The sequence below is a fragment of the Drosophila elegans genome, unplaced genomic scaffold (genome assembly GCF_018152505.1).
Source record: "Drosophila elegans isolate 14027-0461.03 unplaced genomic scaffold, ASM1815250v1 contig_476, whole genome shotgun sequence".
Taxonomy (NCBI): Eukaryota; Metazoa; Arthropoda; class Insecta; order Diptera; family Drosophilidae; genus Drosophila; species Drosophila elegans.
In genome coordinates, this window is record NW_024545863.1 from 3,561,637 (window position 1) to 3,580,572 (window position 18,936).

An 18,936-nucleotide genomic window follows, 5' to 3' on the forward strand; every position below is an offset into this window, starting at 1 on the left:
CTTTCCGAATGAGGTCATGTCGCCCTCGACTGCCAATTAGCACGCTTGCCAAAACGTTTAGCAGAATGCAAAACGGAACCACGAAACAAAACGAATGCCCGACCAAACTTAATAAGCAAACCACACCCGGATTTGATTTGGATCGGGTTCACCGCCACCACTCACCTGGGAGTCACTTCCTTGGGAGTCAATCCCTGTCTGGTCACAAAATAGGTAATGCCAATGGTAGAGATTAGGGCCACAACTGTGATGAAGGCAGCGATGATCAGGCAGGCCTTGGAAACATAGACCCCCGATGGGTGTCCATTGAAAACATATTTTTGGCCGTTCTTGGTCTTGAGCTGACCTCCTGGAAAACAAAAACAGCAAATTGTTAAACTTTTGAAGATCTAATCATAATGATCATATGGTGAAACATTTTTCAGAACGGGATCTGAAATAGGGGTTGCAAAACCATTAAGTCTAAGATAAACTTGTTAAGTCACCAAATTCTTAAGCCCTTGATTGAAATGTTTGATAAATCGTAAATTACAAATTTTATTCCTCATCTTCTGTTGTTTATTTCCCACCAAAGAACACGAGAAAGAACCAACTTTATATGCTGTCAGAAATTATCACACCCACATATCTAAAGTTTTACAGCTGAAGCCATAAAGTTTATGTTTTGTCCAATTAATTGATTATTTTCACTGCATTCAAAATTTGTTTATAGATCGTTGTATCGAATTATTGTTTCGAAATGCCTGGCATGCCGATGCTTGTGCATTATATGCATACATTTCTTGCGTGTAAACAATTGATGGCAACATCAAACTGATTTATAGCATAATTTGCTTGGGAATACAGAATGCCAGCGGTCCATTTAGCCAAGTGTCAAGAACGACATGTGGAAAACCAAGCCCCGGGTTTCCCTCTTTGCCCGCTGCGTTTTGGCCTAAACTGATCGTTAAACTAGCTCTTTATGGCGAAAACTCAACTCGGGTGAAAATTAATGCTTAGCTGATTTTAAAGGGCAAAACAGTCTGTTAAACAAACCACGAAGTACCAAAGTAGTTGGGTCTGGTCCAAAACGCAAATAACAGTGGTGGACAAAAGTATCTTGAAAAATATTAATTAATCGTAAATAAACTTTTCTTTTTTTTTGAACTTCAGTTGTTTAGCGTTAAAAATACACATGAGTAAGAATTGCAGCATTTTGTTCGAAAGAAAATGAAACTGGTTTTCCTGGTATTGTTATCTGAAAACCTTGCGCTAAAAAAAAGGCTTAATCAAGCCAGATAAGAAATAAGCCATAATCGTGATAAGCAAAAATTCGTATACTCAAGTAGCACCGCGGAAGTAAATAAATGGAGCTCTTGAAGCTGAAAAAAGCTGATAGAGTGTGAGCATACTTGCAGCACTCAGTGTTCCCCTGTCAACGAACGGGAGCAGAAATAGAAGCACGTGTTGGGAATTTTCAATTACCCGATTACCATTTCTCGCCGGCCTTCACCGAAGGAGGCCTCAAACTTTTTATGATGTGTGCGCATGGCACTTTTATAGGAAAGGCATCGGCATGTCAGTGACTTTACCATGTGCTATCTTGTTTTAATTAAATTTCACTAAGAGGCCAAGCATGTTTCGTGGAAAGGTTGCGGTCGCGGCAACTTTCTAACACACGCTTTCCGATTTTCCACCTTTTCCCACCTGTTGCAATGTATCCGCAGTTCATATAATGGACCAACATCTGCCCCAAGAAACGCTCCCCATTCCCGCCATCCGTCAGCTTTGATCTTCGACCACAGTGCGATGGAATTTACGAGTATGTGGTGCAGCCGAAAATAAAGGCCAACTGCACCACCTGCAGCTGCGAACTGATTACTGTGTTCGACTGATAAATCAGTTGTCAAGAACTATAACTCAAAGATAGCAACGCCCTGAAAGCATTTCACATCTTCCCCGTGTTTCCCATTTCCCATTTCCCCAGTCTCAGTTTTTTTACATTTACTATATTTATTGTTTGTTTGCCTCTGATCCACCGAGTGGGTGGTGGAAAATTCTCATTTTGATGAACACATGATGAACCTAAATTTCCACCGCAAAGGGGGTGTACTGTGTTGCTTCATTAGCAGCGGGGATCTAAACAACTCCATCCTATTGGATCCCCCATCCTCCGAACGACGATTTAATATTCATAAGTCGAAGTTTAAGTAGCGTCAAGCGACAATAAAACATTCAAATTAAGTTGGGCCGCCACTTTTTGTTGAATGAAGTGAAATTGTGTGGGCGCAAGCGTGAGGCGCCATCAAAATTGGGCACGCCCACGGGCGGGAATTGGGCCAGTTCGATTTTAATGTGGGAATGCCGAACCCGTAAAGCCTAACGAAAATGGTTAATGAAAATGCTAATTCGGGTTGATTAAAAGTTGGGATCATCTGGAGCGATCAAAATACACAATGTTCTTTATATGCCTTGCGACCTATAAGAAAACTATTAATCCAAAGCCGTTAAAGTCTGAAGTGTTTTCCATATATTTAACAAACACTCGGCGATGCCTCTTAAATGATTGATATTTTTTTAAGTCTTCATCTTAATTCAACCTTAATCACCTGTTTCAAGTTTTGTTAAAATTATTAAATTTAAAAAATTACAGATAAATTGCAGATACTGTTTATTAATAATAAATAAATGAAATAACTTATAAAACTCAATCTGTGAAATATAAGGAAGTTAAAAAATAGTAAACAAAATTATTGAGTTTAGGAATTTAGTTATATTGTTTATTGAATTTCTTTAAAAAGTATTAAATAAGTTATAAAAAATGTTTAAATTTAATAATGATAATAATAATAAACTAAATTAGGCTTTGTTTATTGCCTTATAAACATTTAAAACTACAAGAAAGAAAAAAAAGGTGTACGAAATTTTGAAACATACCCAAAAATCTGTCCTTTGATATGTAATCGAAATGGAAACGTTTTCGTATGTTTTTCGTATTGTCGAACCTAAAGTTACGCAATTTGGTAACGAATCCTTGCAAAGGACCTCCACCTCCACCACCCGCGATTGCTGCCGATGAAGCACCTGGTGGTGATGATAATGAAGCAGAAGCGCAAGCAGATGCACAAGCGGATGCGTTTTTGGATGTGGCTGCGGTGGCTGATGTCGGAGTGACGGCTGTTGATGTGGTGGTGGGCGCGTATATTGCAGATGCCATTAATGGTATTTGCAGTTTGGGATTGGTATAGGATATGATGGCTGCATTAGACGAGAAGGAGTAGAAGAAAAAACAGAGAGCAAGCTGAATTTCAAGCCGAATGATTTTGAAAGCAAGGTGAAATGGTTGAGATGGTTTTTCTATTTAACATACAATATTACTACATATATTAGCCGTGTGATGAGCGTGTCCAATGTGACCGAAATGAGGAAAGAGAGGAAATTAAAAGCAAAAGTAAATACATGGTACATATGTGCGGGTGAAGTCGAATTGTTGGCAATTAAATTGAACGGCATTTAATCAAATTGACGCCGGCGCTGATGAGGGGGGGAGGGAGATGTAAGGGAAGATCGGTGGGCCGGGGAAATGAGAATGCGTTCAGTGGCACGTGTCGTTGCAGGGGTCTGGTCTGATTTTTCATGTCCCCCGACCAACCACCCCCCCACCATGTTTAATTTTCCTATTTGATTTTCTTTCGCTTTGTTATTTACCAGTGATGCGTGAGCGTAAATTACACAGAGCCGATTTGCCGATTGCCGGCGCCAAATGTTTGAAATATCGCTAAAAATACACACACTCAAACAATCGCACATTGGCTACATGTTCATGCAATCTGCGAGTGTGTGTCAGCACCTCGGTGTTATTCAACTTTGGCAGATCGGCAGCTTCTATAATTAGCCATAAGGAAATTTTAATTCCCAAATGATTTTTGCACATTTATAGAATAACATGAAGAACAATGGCTGGCCAAGTAGGTAGTCTATGTATGGATACCCTCCACTGGTGGATATAAAGCAGAGGTGTCACACCGATTTCTGAATAAATATCCGCATTTTAGTTACTCTAAATGTTTATGCAATGATTTGTAATAGCAAAAGTAAACAGTGTTTTTCACACTCCTTAAAATATTTATGAATTAAGTTCGTGTTCTTTTTTTTGAAAACATTGCCCACACACAAAATATGGCGTATTACAATGGCATAAAGATTTCCTCTCATAAGATTAATACCCACTTTATTAAAATCGTCCAAAGTGCCAATAACTCGAACATACCCAATTTATAATAATTTTTAGCACTTTCTGGTCTTGAACATCACAGTCTAGTGCGTTCGTGTTTTTGACGTCCAAGTCAAAAACCGCCAAATGAATCACCAAATCAGTTGACCACTCAAACGAAACCGTTTGCCCAGCCAACACCTACCAGCCCCCAAAGCCCCTGAACCTTCTCCATAGAGTAGTTTTATTATACTGGTTCTGGTTTGGCTTGGCTTGCTCTTGCTACGTTGTTAAACGAAATCGAAAATGAACTTAAATCATAAAACTTAAGAGTGGAAACTGTTTGCATTTCGCACACACACACACATCATATCGCTTTACTCGACATAACTTTGGTTTTGCTAACTCAAATTACGAGCAGAGGGTCGGAGTGGGTACTTCTCCATATCTTAATGACTCAATCATGCGTTAAGTGCCAAAACATCGCCGTACATGAATGTTCACAAACACTTTCATACACATGTAGACGCTAACAAGAGTTCAATAGCAGGAATAACAAAAAATTTGATTACTCGACCTTGAACTTGGGGAAGTGATAGGCTAAATCGAAGAATGTTTAAGTGGTTTTTGCTTTTTTTTTTTTGCAAATTAAATGTTGTTTTTCTTAGGAAACTTTTACTTATTTTTTGGGGTTTTGTTTTACTAGTTTAAAGCTTTTAAGAAAAAAATATCAAAGAATATTTTTTATCGAATAATTGAATTCCCTGGGGAAGAAAAATCAACCAGATAATTAGTCCCCGATTCCAGAGCAACTCGTACAACACAAGTTATATTGTGAAAGACCCAAAAGCGATACATGAATTCTTATCACGCCGTTGACATTTAATTGGAAAGAAATTGTGGCATTTACGTCATCGAAATGCTTTCTTCTTCGGCCATGGGCCCAACATAATGCTCGAGCCTGGTATCTTATCGGATTCATCGAAATCACAGGCAGGCAAACAAACGTTTCATTTTTCTCTGGGCTGTAACTTTCGTTAATTGTGCATGTTGGAGCACCGGAATGCTCCTCCGCCTCACACCTCCATGGAGTGCAATTCAATTGGATACGTTGGCCGTCTGTGTCATATTTAATGATAACCCATTTTCCCAAAGGGGTTCGAGGTATGTGGGTTATGTAAACAACTTCTGGTCATGCTTACAAGTGAATTTCTTTCAGCTGGCCCCAGACAAAGATGCCCGAACTGCGATAGCCGCAAGTGGAATCCCTTTTCACGCTCTTTCAAGAGGGTCTGCAAGTGGAACTGGGTTAAATCATTATTAATGCCCGCCATATGTCCGGGATCTGTTGGCAGCTTTTTTTGCATTTCCTTTGACTTCACTGACCCAATTCTTTGGGAGCCAAAGCCTCTTAAAGGAAGTCTCCTGACATTTTGAGCACTAATTATCAGCACAGGGAAGAGGAGTAATACTATATATCTCTGAAGAAAAATCAAATCACATGGTTTGCGGCAGGGAAAATGTTATGTGGGTCAAACAACATGTGTAAGATCGAAGTTGACACCCCGCGGAACAGTTTTAAAAGTAGAGAATATAATGTCACATACAATGTAGCGTTGGACTTTTAATTGGTCGCCACTTAAGTTGTTGAAAAAACATTGTACGCTGGGTTTTTTTCGTACTTTATTTTTGTTCTTTCCGCTCGCTCGTTATTTTTATGGTTTTGCAGAGGCAGCCAAAATGTCTGGCTTTAACAATAACAAATGTTAACCTGCCGCCTCGCATTGTCAATGACTAAATGTTTACACAGGCGAGAGGGCGCAAACTGATCCAATCGGCCCCGAGTTTAGTGAACTCGGGCCAGAGAACGTGTCGAGGAACTCCAATGGAGCTGGACGCCTCTGCTGCTTTTATTTTTCCCCATTTCTCCATTTCGCATGCCTCTAATGAACCATTCAGTCAATGATTAAAGGGAGTGGTGCCTGGTGGCCCAGGGAAAATTCTGCGGAAACGTCAGCATACATAACTCATGGAACTCCAATTGCTAATGTTGCATGCGCAGAGGTAATAAACAATCCATTATTTTTTTGTCGCATCCACAAAAAACTCTCAGCTAAATCTACGCAAGCCCACAGCCACAATGTTTATTTGACTTCTATCTTTGTAGGCATTACCTTTTACACGCCTCGACAAAAAAAAAATCAAGAAAATCTGTTTACTTCTGGACGAGCTTGACCTAATGCGTTTACTTTGATTTCAGCCGCTGCAGCTCGATTTTGTTGAATTGCGGAGAGATTTGGGGAAAAAGCAAACAAATGTGAAGTGAAACATGACATTAGCATAACCCGCCCGAAAGTCCGATTTGTGTTTTTTAATATTCAATATTTTCCAGTTGCAAAAGAAAAAACAAAGAGCAAACTGCTAATGAAGTTGTTCAGACAATGCAGTTAATTATGCGACGACTGGAAGTCGAGTTCCAGATGTGATGGTCCCCACTTGGGGACCACGTTTCCGGTGGTGCAGAGCAGCAAGAAACCGAAAACCAGTCGCACTATTTGCAGTTACCCAACGGTAGCCAGAAATGCTGGGGCAGCATTACTATATGTACCTCCAGACATAATTATAATTGTGTATAATCGTCAGGGGCGAAAACTTTATGCCTAGCCTCGCACACTTGAGGGATCCCCCTTAAACTGAAAAGCTGTCCAACACATTGTATCAACATGCGAGCAGACAAAACGTCGAGATATCCAACAGAACTTGCCACCTTGAGGCACCACAGAATACAGATCTCGGGAGTTTCGGGGAGGTATGTGTATAGTATGTACATATATGATGGAATGGGAATGACAACATTTGGAATCCAAATAACTCGGCTGCGACAAACAAGCCTTGAGATTTAAATGTTTTTCTTCTTCTCTGCAAGAGTGTTGGTTGTTGTATGTGATTTATCATCGACTGCCGTTGACACCCTTACCCCAAGTGGGCGTGGCAGCAGTGCATTCGCCATGCCACTTCATGCCCCGCGATTCGTGCAACTCGAAATGCAATTCGCTTTACTCCACCAATTACCATAAGATTACCATTATGCCCAAGCAAAGCGAACGATTTCGCATGCCCGGATCAAGTGGCTGTTGAAAATGAAGAAAATACTGAGATATACATAAGTTTTTGGGGAAAATGTAATTAAGTTTTTTCATACAAGAACATAAACATTTTCAATAATTGTTTTTAAAGCACTTGAGTAGGGCAAGTATATTTAAATGCATGTTCGAAAATTTGTAAGTTGAAGATATAAATACTATTTACAAATCAAATCTTGAAGTGTATTTCCTAAATTATTAGAACAAGTATAAATTATTCATGTTCTCTTAACAATCCCTCCCTTTACAAATATAAATTAAATCGTAAAGACGATCTAAATTCCAACCACACGCGCAGTCTAAAGTTTGCCAATCAGATTATTAACGTTACACCTAGTCTATTATGCCAGGCACAACCTTCCTTAGCTGAAAAATGACAAATTAAAGTACTCCGAAGCGACACCAAAATTCGACACTTTGCCATGCAGTTTTCGAGTGCGGCTAATTTGTAAATTAAATTAGCGCTCATTCCCATTTGCCGGTGCCGAATGACGCCACCGGGCAACAAGGCAGCCGTCAGTATTTCAGACAGTCATAAACCCCGCACAACCCAATTTTAATTAGCCTGGCAAGCCACGAGATCCAAAGCCAGAAGCCTAGAAAGCCGCTCATGCAGCTTGCTGTGGGTGTGGGTTTTTTATAAAACCATTTTGCATGTCCAACAAACTCCACGAAATACAATAAAAACTGGACGATATAAAACCATGAACGAAGCCACTCAGCCCAAATAAATTTCTACCTGGGCAGAATACTTGAGGTTGAAAAGACTTCAAAACGTGCAAAAAAAAAAGGAATAAAAGCACTTCCCTGGTTAAGCTGGTAAAGGCCTAGTCTTGTTTTTTATTAAGGGGTCTTCAAGTCACTTTACCGCCTTTCAGCCTCAAAAATGTTTTCTTTTTTAACTTTTAACGACACGTGGCCAACATCACATAAAAAACACTTATTTAAACGATTTTGTTCAATTAAGAAGAAACGTTGCGTTTTTTCTTTAGGTATTTTTAATTCCTATATGTCATGCAACAATTTTGATGAGTTTCAGATTTGACGACTAAATTGGTTGGCATTTCTGTAATCAACAAATTGAGCGTTTTACAATTTGTGACTGTTTTGCAAGTCAACAGAAATTCGTTCATTAATTAAAAATGTACAAACAGGCGATAGGGAGTGAAATCGCAGTAATTTATGAATGAGGTTTACTTAGGTTCAATGGACACTGCTAAAGTTATTTAATTTCTTATATTCTAAGTTCTATAAATCAATAAAACAATTAAAAATAATGAATTTTATAAATAATGTTTAAATCGTTAGGAGTGTACAAAGTTTGCCTATTAGATTATTAACTTTTGGAATTACCAATTGTTATTGTAATATTATATATTATTACCCATTGTTGGCTTAGTAAAGAATACATTTTGCATACCACACCAATTTATAAGCAGCTAACATATTATCGAAAGTGAAAAATCTAACTGGTCACACCCACTTTCCATCAAATTTTTCACGCCCTTAATGGGTTTATATTGGGTCATTTATTAAATTGCCACGTAATTTCGTAATGCCCATAAACTATCATTTCGTATAATTAAATATTCTATATTTTTCTTACTTCAGCTCTCCTTGATGGGAATTAAACTGTCCACCGTATATAACCAATCATTTGCTCTCTATATATATAAATTATTATTTACTTTTGTTCAGGAAATATTCGCATTTTAAATTATGAACCAACATTGTGAACTTGACGTTTTGTTTTTGTTCTCTAGCATTTGTTTTTTATGATTCTCTTTTAATCGGTAGCTATTTGGCTGTGGGCCAAATTATTTTGCTCTCGATTTCAGCTGCCTGGCACTGACATTGTCACGCCTTTTTGGCGTAAGTATTTTCGAAACATTTTATTTATAATTGCCTGTCAGAAACGGTGTGCTTAAAGTTCTTCGAACAAAGCGATACATTAGCAGGAGATCTAAGGAAAAGATGGCCAATATGAGTAAGGGTTTCAGCGAGAAAGATTTTTGAATGGCTTATATTAATTCTTTATATCTGGCATGTGTGGGCTTATCCAGGCCCTCTGATCCACCAGATCCACTCGCAATTGTGGCACTGGCCGGTGTATGATTTATCGTTGCCATTTTTCCGCTGCCACGAGAGGGGCAGCTAATTTGAGTTTAATGAAGCCCGCAACACCTCAAAACATTGAAATCCCCGAGGGCTTGTCAGTGTCCAATCGTCGAAACAGCCTACGCCACCACAGCCCAAGGTCCCATTTTTATTATGAAAATTGATTAATTGCCGAGTGGATTTTTTTTTCTCATTTCCGTTAATTCTTTTTTTGCCAATTTCGAGCTGGCCTACGGGTGCCAATTATGAGAATTTGGAGTAATCCAATTATGAGTAGTGTGTGGGTGCCAAAGTTTGCTCAGATCGGGCTCCGGATAGTGCCCATAAATCGGCACTAAACTTCACCCACTGTCTTCTCTGTATCTGCAGTCGAGCTCATACAATGGCAGATAAGAATCTGTTCCGCATTATGACAAACGTTTACCGGGCTCTGGAAATCCAAGTCTTATGCAGCTCAGGTGCCAGAGGCCCCCGACAATTTATCTAACTATTAAACGCCAATCTATGGAGGCTTCAAATACGTGCCGGCTTCCAGGAGGCCTTAGGCACAGACTACAACTGACGGATAGCATCTTTCGCCTTCAACGCCGTTTACTTTGATGCACTTCCAATCCACCATGTCGGTGGCTACCAAGTCACGAGCTGTAGCCTCTGGTCTTTTGTGCCTTTGTGCTGGCCATTTTTGACTAACTTCGTTCCAAAAACTAAAAAAAGAAAAAACCACAATTTTGCATGCCAAGACCGAGCTTGAAATCTACACCAAAAATCACTTAGCCCCATTTAACTCGACATACCATTAAAATAAATTATTTAATTTTATTATTGCCGATAAAGCTGCAAAATAATGTGTCTGAAAGTGTTTGGGATTTGACAGGCAGTTAGTCTTAGGTAAGATAAAATCGACAAAAAATGACTAAGGTTGTTCTAAGTCTGGAAATAGCCAACGATTTACTCGCAAGACGATGGCTGAAAGTTGACTTCCTTTTGTTACAAATATTTAACCATATAAGGTAGCCCAGAGTTTAATGACTTCTTGACTTTCTCATGCTTAAAATTGGCAACATTGCCCCACTGAAAATCGTCAACATGGTCGCGCATGCGCAAACACGACCGCTGACTAATAAAATTTGCATATCCCGTATGGGCAATTGCACAGTTTTCATTGCTCGGAATGAAATGAAACGCCTTAGATGAAATATGTCAACAGCAATTGGCGCTACTGCAAATTGATTTCAATTGTATGCACAAGAGCGCCACCAGTTGACGTCATTTCCATGATTATTTTGCCGCCGGTTGTTGGTCAAGTCGGTAATCGTTCAGGGCCAAACCGGCAATATACACTGAAAAATATTCGAGATTTATTTGGAGATGTGGGTACAAAAATAAAATACATAATACTTAATACTTAAAAAAAAACAATAGAAGCTGAGTTTTTAAGGATAGAAATATTAAACTACAAAGGTACAAAGTTTCAGTCCTATTCCTCTTACAATTAGTTTTGGTTTTTCCAAAAATAAAATATTTAAAATGAATTTCTTTTTATTACCTAATTGATACATATTGTGTTGCCGTGTTGAGAAACCGGCAAGACGCCAATGCAAATAAACACGGCGGCTTGTGAAGAATTCGGTTGCAGTTGGGCGAGGACAAAGCCAAAAACAATTTAAATGCAAATCACGTGTTCTTCTAAATGCAACCGATCAATTGGTCAGTGATTGTGGCCTGAACTTGGACCACAAATGGAAGTGGAGAATATATGTATTTCCAGCTGGCAATGAAAACTGACATTTCAGGGAAATGCGGACAGTAGGTGAAAATAGAAATGATCGAATCGAGCCATCAGCAATTTGTTAATATTGACTGCTCAGAAATTGTGTCACTCAAAAGTCTTGGCGACCCTTGGACAATTGATCGTCGACGTAAATCATATCGAATATCCCATTCAAATACCGACATTGAGAAACTTGAGATGCATTTTCCATGTCGTGTAATTGAACACCTTAAACGATTTGAAAAAAAAAATTAAATACCCAAGCAAAGCGGTCTGACGGCAATTTAAACTTGTTTTTGGCTCACTTCATATTTGTTTAAATCTGTCATAATTAGGAGGTGTTAGGCTTAACGCCTCCATTTCGGCTTCTTCACGAGGTTTATGCAAATTTTGATATCTTATCAAGAGTCATTATGAAAATGGTCTCGCTCTTGTCCGCACACTGCGGTAAAGGTCAAGTTGAAGAACGAACAAATGGGATCATGTGAATGAAATACTGAGTCTATTGAATCGAACTTTACATACCCTTGTGTTACAAAATGGAAATGATGACTACTTTTTAAATAACAATCAAAACATTGCAAAAACCCTCAAATAAGGAGTCCTATTATTTAATTTTCATTGATTACTCGAATAATTGTAATGGTTCCTCGAACTCTTGTAGCTGAAATACTCATACCCTATACCAGCATAAATTTTGGGCAGTGGCATTTGTCATGCTGTCGTCATTGTTGGTTCTTACAAACATGTGAATATAAAATTTATAGTTCAAAGCCCGCGCAAGGTCACAAGGTCATTGTAAAAGCGAACCAACCATGACTAACTTAATGTTTGATTTAGGAAACGTGTAAAATAATTATTTTTTGCTTTACTACATGTTTCCATTGTCATAAATACTGACGCTAAATATAGTTTAATTATAATTTAATGGCGCACTCAGCTGTCTTCATTAAACCATTTGCGCAGCTGTGAAGTGTGTTTATGTTCCGAATTCAAGAGCAAATAAATATAAATTTCGACTGCCATCAGGAATTCTTGTGAATTCTATAAACAAAGCTAATCTGGCTGAGAGAGCGGAGGCGGAGTAGTTCGACTTTGGGCAGACAAACGAAAGAGAAACCGCATCGAGCGATGCTAAGGCCATGGCCAAATGATATATGAGATTTAATGCTGGCCCAGAGAATTCCAGGAACCAAACTGAATGGCTTCGAAATTCACGAAACTGCCAATTTATTATCGTTTTATTTCGTTTGCAGTCCTTTGAAAACGCTGGCTCCGCGAATGACATCATAAGCTTGTGCCGAAAACAATTTTTAACCGTGAAAGACGTGACCGCGTTGCAATTGTGACGCCACATACTTGAAGACGCCACAAACTCAAGGAACTCGGCCCGACGACCGACTGCAAACCGATAATTTATGACAGTTTTTGCCTTCTCTCCCAAATGAATATTAATTGAAATCCGCCAGCATCCGTCTGTCAGACAGTTTTGCCTTTTGAGGCCCACAGTTGTCAGCAGGCCGACTACTTTACGGTTCGTTTTTCACATTGGAGAACTTTTTGCATACCGATACTCGTACGTACGTAGAAGTAGAATCAAATATGAGAGGCATGGCCAATTTGGTCTGTGATTTACATTCGTAATCCTCTTATGTAAATAAAACAAAGCAAAAATGGGCTGAGATGTTGTGGCGTCATAAGATGGGCCCTGCGAAAAGGGAGAATCACTTGTGGGCAAACCGGATTTAAGCCCGTCCACATATTTCATTCTTAAATTGGGCGTCATAAAGTGTTCTAAGCCAGTTTCCCCACATCCCAGACCCACAATTATGTGTTGGTTATGGTTATGAAGGCGTTTATAAAACAAGTAATTAAGTGAAAGATCTTTTCATTTACCTGGACTTTCCACACCCATTATGGCGTCAGAATCCTCTGCAGCAGGTATTTAAATAAATTCGGTTAAATGGGGTTAGTGATGGGCTGTGACTCAGTCAGGTAACGTAATTGTCTATTTCTATTAGCCAAAGTGTTTGCCAAAATTAAAAAAATATTGCAAATCTAGATGTATTGCCTCAGTGCTCTGACTAATGGTGAGTGAAGTGTCTGTTTGAATAATTTGCATTTGCATTTGCATTGCTAATAAATTGCAGATTTTCGCCGTCACTGTGCATATCTCCTCGCTCTTTCACCGCCAGAGATCTCTTTGAGATTTGTGAAATTCGAATTCAAAGTCAAATATTTTGCTCAAACATCTGTCAGTGTTTTGTTGAATGAATTTTTGCATTGTGCGAGAAATATTTTTAGGTATTGTAGGTGAGCTGATCGCACAAAAGCCACGAAATGAATGAGAAAATACTTTTATTTATTGTCGAAACAGTCATGATGTAAGTGTATTATATGGCGTCCGTATATTTCCTATATGTACTGGCTATGAATTATAAGCTAATGAAATAATCGTTTCTTAGTAATTAAAATTAGTTTATTCTCTATTTAATTGTGAAAATTTGTGAAGCCCAAAGAAAGAATTTCCGTTTTGTGAATAATGTTAAATTTATTTTTAGGTACATCACGTAAATTAGTGACCTACTTAGAAGGCAACGTTGAGGAAACATAAAATAAAAAAATTGATTAAGGAACGTGCAACTAAAGCACTTCTAAAGTTGTTATTAACTTTGTAGGCTTCTGCTCGATAAAGAGAAGTAGAATAAATGCGATAATAAATATAATAAGCTATATATATAAATGGTCATAGAACTTAGTGTACTCGTCCGTATTGATATATTAAAAACCTCTTAAAATAGCTGCCAAAATACGTGGAGCTTAGTTTACATTACAAGGTGATTAGCTTTAAAAGAAACATGAAGAAAGTGGCGTAATTGAAAAGAAGAAACCATTCAATCAAAGCCATTAACAGCATTCCGAATTGGAATTAATTATCAATATCAAAGAAAGGCATTCGCTGGATAATCTCGTAATATCGCATGGCACATACTTAGGTCTATGGATTTAATGGCAACTCACCTTCGTTGACGTAACCGCCCTCCATGGTGCCAAAAGTGTACACCTCGCTCCGGTTGCCGATGCCTCTGCCTTGGAACACTTTTTGGCCGCGACCTACGTCTATGTTGCCTCAGAAATCCAGGAAGGGGTTATGACCCGTTCGAACTGGCCAATGCACTCCACACCTCCAATGAATACGAATCGAAATTCAAATAAAAATCCAAATCCAAATCCAATCTGTTGCAATGCGTGCGGAGCGCTGTTCGTTCCGCGTTCTTCAATTCTTATTTATTTTTATGCCAAGTATTCTGTTGTCTGGTGGCTATTTATTAGAATTTATCTGGCGATTGCAGCACCAGCAGCCGGCGGTGCTCTCCAAATATTTGAAGGAACAGAGGAGAGGTTGGCTTCGCAGAGCTGGCCTGGCCTGGCCTCAAAGATCTATGGCCTGCAAGTGGCCTGGCATCGTGTGGATAGGATCTTGGCGGTTCTAGCAGGCAGTAAACAAACAGTCTCGTCCCACTGTCTCACTGTCCCGCCAAGTGCGGAAATGTGCTCCCCAAGCAATCTATCTGCCACTCGTATCTACCAGCTCCAGCTTCAGCTCCGGAGTAGAGATTTATCCAGAATTTGCATGGGTCTTGTCCTCTGTCCTCGCTTTTTGGGCTTGGTCTCCTCTTCTACTTCTCGTTGGCTGATGTTGTCTTTTTTGCCCTGAAAATGGTGAGGGAAAAGTAAAACATGAAAATAAGTAACTGTTCTCCATCATATTGACCGAAGATAAATGTTAACCCCCAGACCATTAGAGGTCAAAGCTATCAAATCACATTGCATAAATGCAATAAGGGGGCGTGGCACCGAAACCTCTGTCATGACGCCACCAACGAATTGTTTACCTTGACATTGGCTTTTCAGGGCAGTGAAAAATACGTTTTTATTGCATATTTTATTTCCCTAAAAATAGCTAAAAAAAAAAATCATTCCGTCTTGGAACATTTAGCTTCTTCATTTCCGTTTCGCTTTTCGCGCAATTACCCTTCTCCTCGGATTTTTCACGCATCTGCACCGTTTGTGCCCACAGATTCGCTGATTTATTTTTTTGTTTTGTTTGTTGTTTGCTTAAAAAATATCTTTCGGCACATAACATATTGACACTGCTGAGTACACACAAAAAATTAAATTGAAAGGTTGATTTTAAATCTTTACTTAATGGAACAACAATTTTAAATTAAAGTATTCACAATATATGTTTCAAAAAGAAAGCCACTTAAAAAAAGCTTTAGAGACATTAATAATTTTTGTTAGTTTATGCACACCGCTAAAAAAAATTATATCAATCTATTAAACTATTTAAGGTCCGCCATTTTTTCGGTGCACAATTCATGATGTCACTTTGTCAATGTTTGTGCCGTAAATTGAAAACTAATTTATAATGCAAATACGAGCAGCCAAAATAAATAAAACCAGAAGAAAACCGACTATGTTTATTGAAAGCTTGAATGCAATCGCTTGTTGTTGTTTGCATGGACGAACCACTGATCGTGTGTTTTGTCAATGACTAAGCGGCAAGTTCAATGTCAAAAAACGAACCGAAACCCCGACCAAACATCAAATATCGGCGGAGTCTTACTGGTTTTGGTTTATCCAGGCGAAATCAGAAACGAAATGGATATGCAAAAAGCCATGGAGGCAAAGTCAAAGTCAAAGAGGAACCGCACCCGATAAAAGCTCGACATAAACTGCAAAGAAACGTTGTCCGGGACAGAGAAAAACAATAATCAAAACACTTTACCAAAAACAGAAATAAAAGATATTAAGTAATAAAAAATAAGAGAGAGAGAGAGAGACAATTGTCACGATGAAGGGCCATCAAGAGAAATGGTCGTCAATGGATTCATACTTGACATTCGATTGGGCGCCAAGAAAAGAGACTGAATCATATAAAAACCGACGACGAGTGCCAAAAAAAGCGAGCTCGTAAACTTTCAATTTTTGGTTAGCCTCGCCTGCTGGCGATCAATTTTATCAACAGCGGAACGAATTTTAATTGAAGATGCAGACCGCAGAGGGAAAACCGGGGACCCTGAGTGATTACATGAGACTCGACTGTCTGTGCGTCTCTAACAAGTCGCATAATTAAACTGGCGTTTGATTAATAATCATTGAACCCGGGATGACCCGCACTTCCCGAACGCCCAAACCCAAACTTACGCCCAACCCATTCGCACGGGCTTTTGTGGTTTGTTGTAACAATTAGCGGCCACATTATGCATTTTAAATCGACATTTATTGGGTTAAATCTGTGTGAACAGCCTTCGACAACCCTTACAATGGCATTTGGAAATTGGATCAATTGATGTTCAATACTTTTATTGCTTAACGAGTGTAAATATTGAACGCAAAGGACACGCAGCATTCTTAATTCTCGCCGGGTGTCATCAATCAAGAGTTGGAGTGTCGGAGTTAATTGCCAACACAAGTTGGTAATTATGTAATTGTCAGTTATTCTTTGGCTCGTCCCCGTCTGTCGTGTGACAATGACAAGGGTTTTGGGGGTCTGCTGTTGCGGTTACAAGTGTAACATTGACCCTGGGGCTAAAAATGCGACAGCCAAATCTGCACAAATTTTGGAAAATTGCCGACTTCACACTTGTCACAACTCAAGAAGTCATTTCTTTAATTACTTAATAGTTTCTCAGAATTCGGCTGCGAGTCTTCGACATTAATTTGGGCATAAACATTCGTATTCATAAATGGTTTAACTCTTCCACGACAACCAACGTATAAATTTAGGCTTCTGTCAATTCTCTCCATGGCAGGTTAACAATCGCGAATTAGCATTGCAAATTATTACTCATGTCAGGCATGAGCACTTAATAATTTATCTATCTTTATGGCGTACGAAATAACCATTCTGTCAGTATTATTATTACAGAGCGTTACAGACGCCCACAAATTGCGGGGGCAATGGCAATGCAGCGCACTTGCTATATTACGTATACGTAGACACAGATGACGGATCATTAGGTTCAGCTTTGGGCAAACTAAAAAACCAATTAAGTGAGACCACAAGCCAAACAGTACAGAAACCCAAGGGGATATGGCGAATTAATAGCACCAGTTTCTGTTTGTTTTTGTATTCAGTTTTGTTCCGAAGCCGACGACGACGTCATCGTTGTCACTTTTCGCTGGTGCTTTTGCCGGAATAATATAAATAAGTAATTTACTCACAGCTCAGAGGTAGCAACAACAATGGTCCAGAATTTATTTTCGGTTCTCTTTTGTCAGGCGAATATATTCATAGATATTATTGAAAGTAAATAACGAAACTGGGTCAGCGCCAGCATCCATATTCATCTCGAAGCGGTAACGTCAAAAATACTTCCACAGGCAGATCAATCATATTTTGTGAGTGAAAAAATAGCAAAAACAAAACTAAGAAGTAGCAACTTGATAGTGCCAATACTTGGCGCCAAATCTCTAATAAGCCTTGGTGGCATACGCGACGTATGCTTAACATATGTAAGTACTATTACATCTCAAATAGTTTAACGCAATTACTCGTGAACCAAAATTGTCTAAAAAAATTGGGCTTTCGAAAACTAAATAAATGGACTAAAGGTTCTTCCGAAGGTTAACAATATAATTAATGAAAATTAGCTGTTCCGTTTTGCCATTTGGCACAAAGACCTAAACGAAAACGATATTCTGTCGACAATTTTTTTAATATTTATGTGCAATTGTGTGAGTGTTTTTGTGGTTTAATCAAATAAATCCAATATAATATATTTTAAATTTCTTTGAAGAACCAAAATTGTGTAATAAATAAATGGCCAAACGGAAACATTCTTTGCAAAAAGAACATTTAAAAACATTATTCCAGGGTATAGAGAAACTCGACTGCCAGAATCTACTAAGCATCCCAATTTGTATAACCGAAACTATGCGAAATGGTATTTTAATTGAACAAACATTTGCACATTTTTGGTTACTCGATTAGCCAATAAACATATTTAGCACTTTTCTTGATTTGGCAGAGGTGTTACCTTCCCCCCAGTTTTCCACATGTTGGCCTTAGAATGCGGATTCTAATTCGATGTCCGTTTATTTGTTCAGAATTATTTATTTGATTCCCCCCTTTTCATGTGTTGTCTTAGTTTTCTTCGACTTTTTCCGCTTTTACGTTTATTTTAGTTGTCTATTTTTATAGGTGATCTGATGAGTGGCCACTGGCCGAGCAACCTGCCATTGGCACTATCGAAGGAACAGTAAATCATCCGAATTTGTTTCCATATCTATTTTATTTCACTTTTGTCGTGGTGTTTTTCGCTATATCGGCGCACCATTGTCCTAATGAAGCGTGAGCTCCAATTTCGTGTTCATTGAACTGAGGAGCTGCCGCCAAAAGTCTCGGTGACATTCATTGTTGTCACTTGCGCGGTGAGACGGTGGTCGATTAATGTTTCGCAGCGCAGCCGGACATTACCCGTTTGTTTTTTTTGGCCTCTATTTGTGGAGACAAGTGACGTAAGCCGGGCAGTGGGCCTAGTATTGTTTCAAGGTTATTGGGGCTTTCGGTCTGCAAGTCTCGGAATTGGAATTGGAATGAGTTGGACTCGATTTCGATATTGGGAATCAAATTGAAATTGGAATTGGATGGCACACGGAAAAAAGTCAGTATATTCATTACAAACCTCTAAAAATTTTACTAT

General features: G+C 38.8%; 1 protein-coding gene across 5 annotated transcripts in view; it reads right to left on the reverse strand.

The window, feature by feature from the left end:
- Window positions 1-18,936, reverse strand: part of LOC108148725 (aminopeptidase N) — a 31,077-nt gene that overhangs the window by 7,083 nt on the left and 5,058 nt on the right. The window contains exons 1-5 of one of the 5 annotated variants that reach the window (XM_017275900.2): window positions 15,855-15,928; window positions 14,246-14,938; window positions 13,121-13,156; window positions 2,917-3,237; window positions 166-349 (exon numbers count right to left, since the gene is read on the reverse strand). In XM_017275900.2, coding sequence (XP_017131389.1) covers window positions 166-349; window positions 2,917-3,237; window positions 13,121-13,156; window positions 14,246-14,270 — 566 coding nt within the window. In that variant the 5' untranslated portion in view covers window positions 14,271-14,938; window positions 15,855-15,928. Of the gene's footprint in view, window positions 1-165; window positions 350-2,916; window positions 3,238-13,120; window positions 13,157-14,245; window positions 14,939-15,854; window positions 15,929-18,936 lie in introns of those variants that run through there. The other 4 variants (XM_017275899.2, XM_017275901.2, XM_017275902.2 and 1 more) reach the window with 4 other exon arrangements.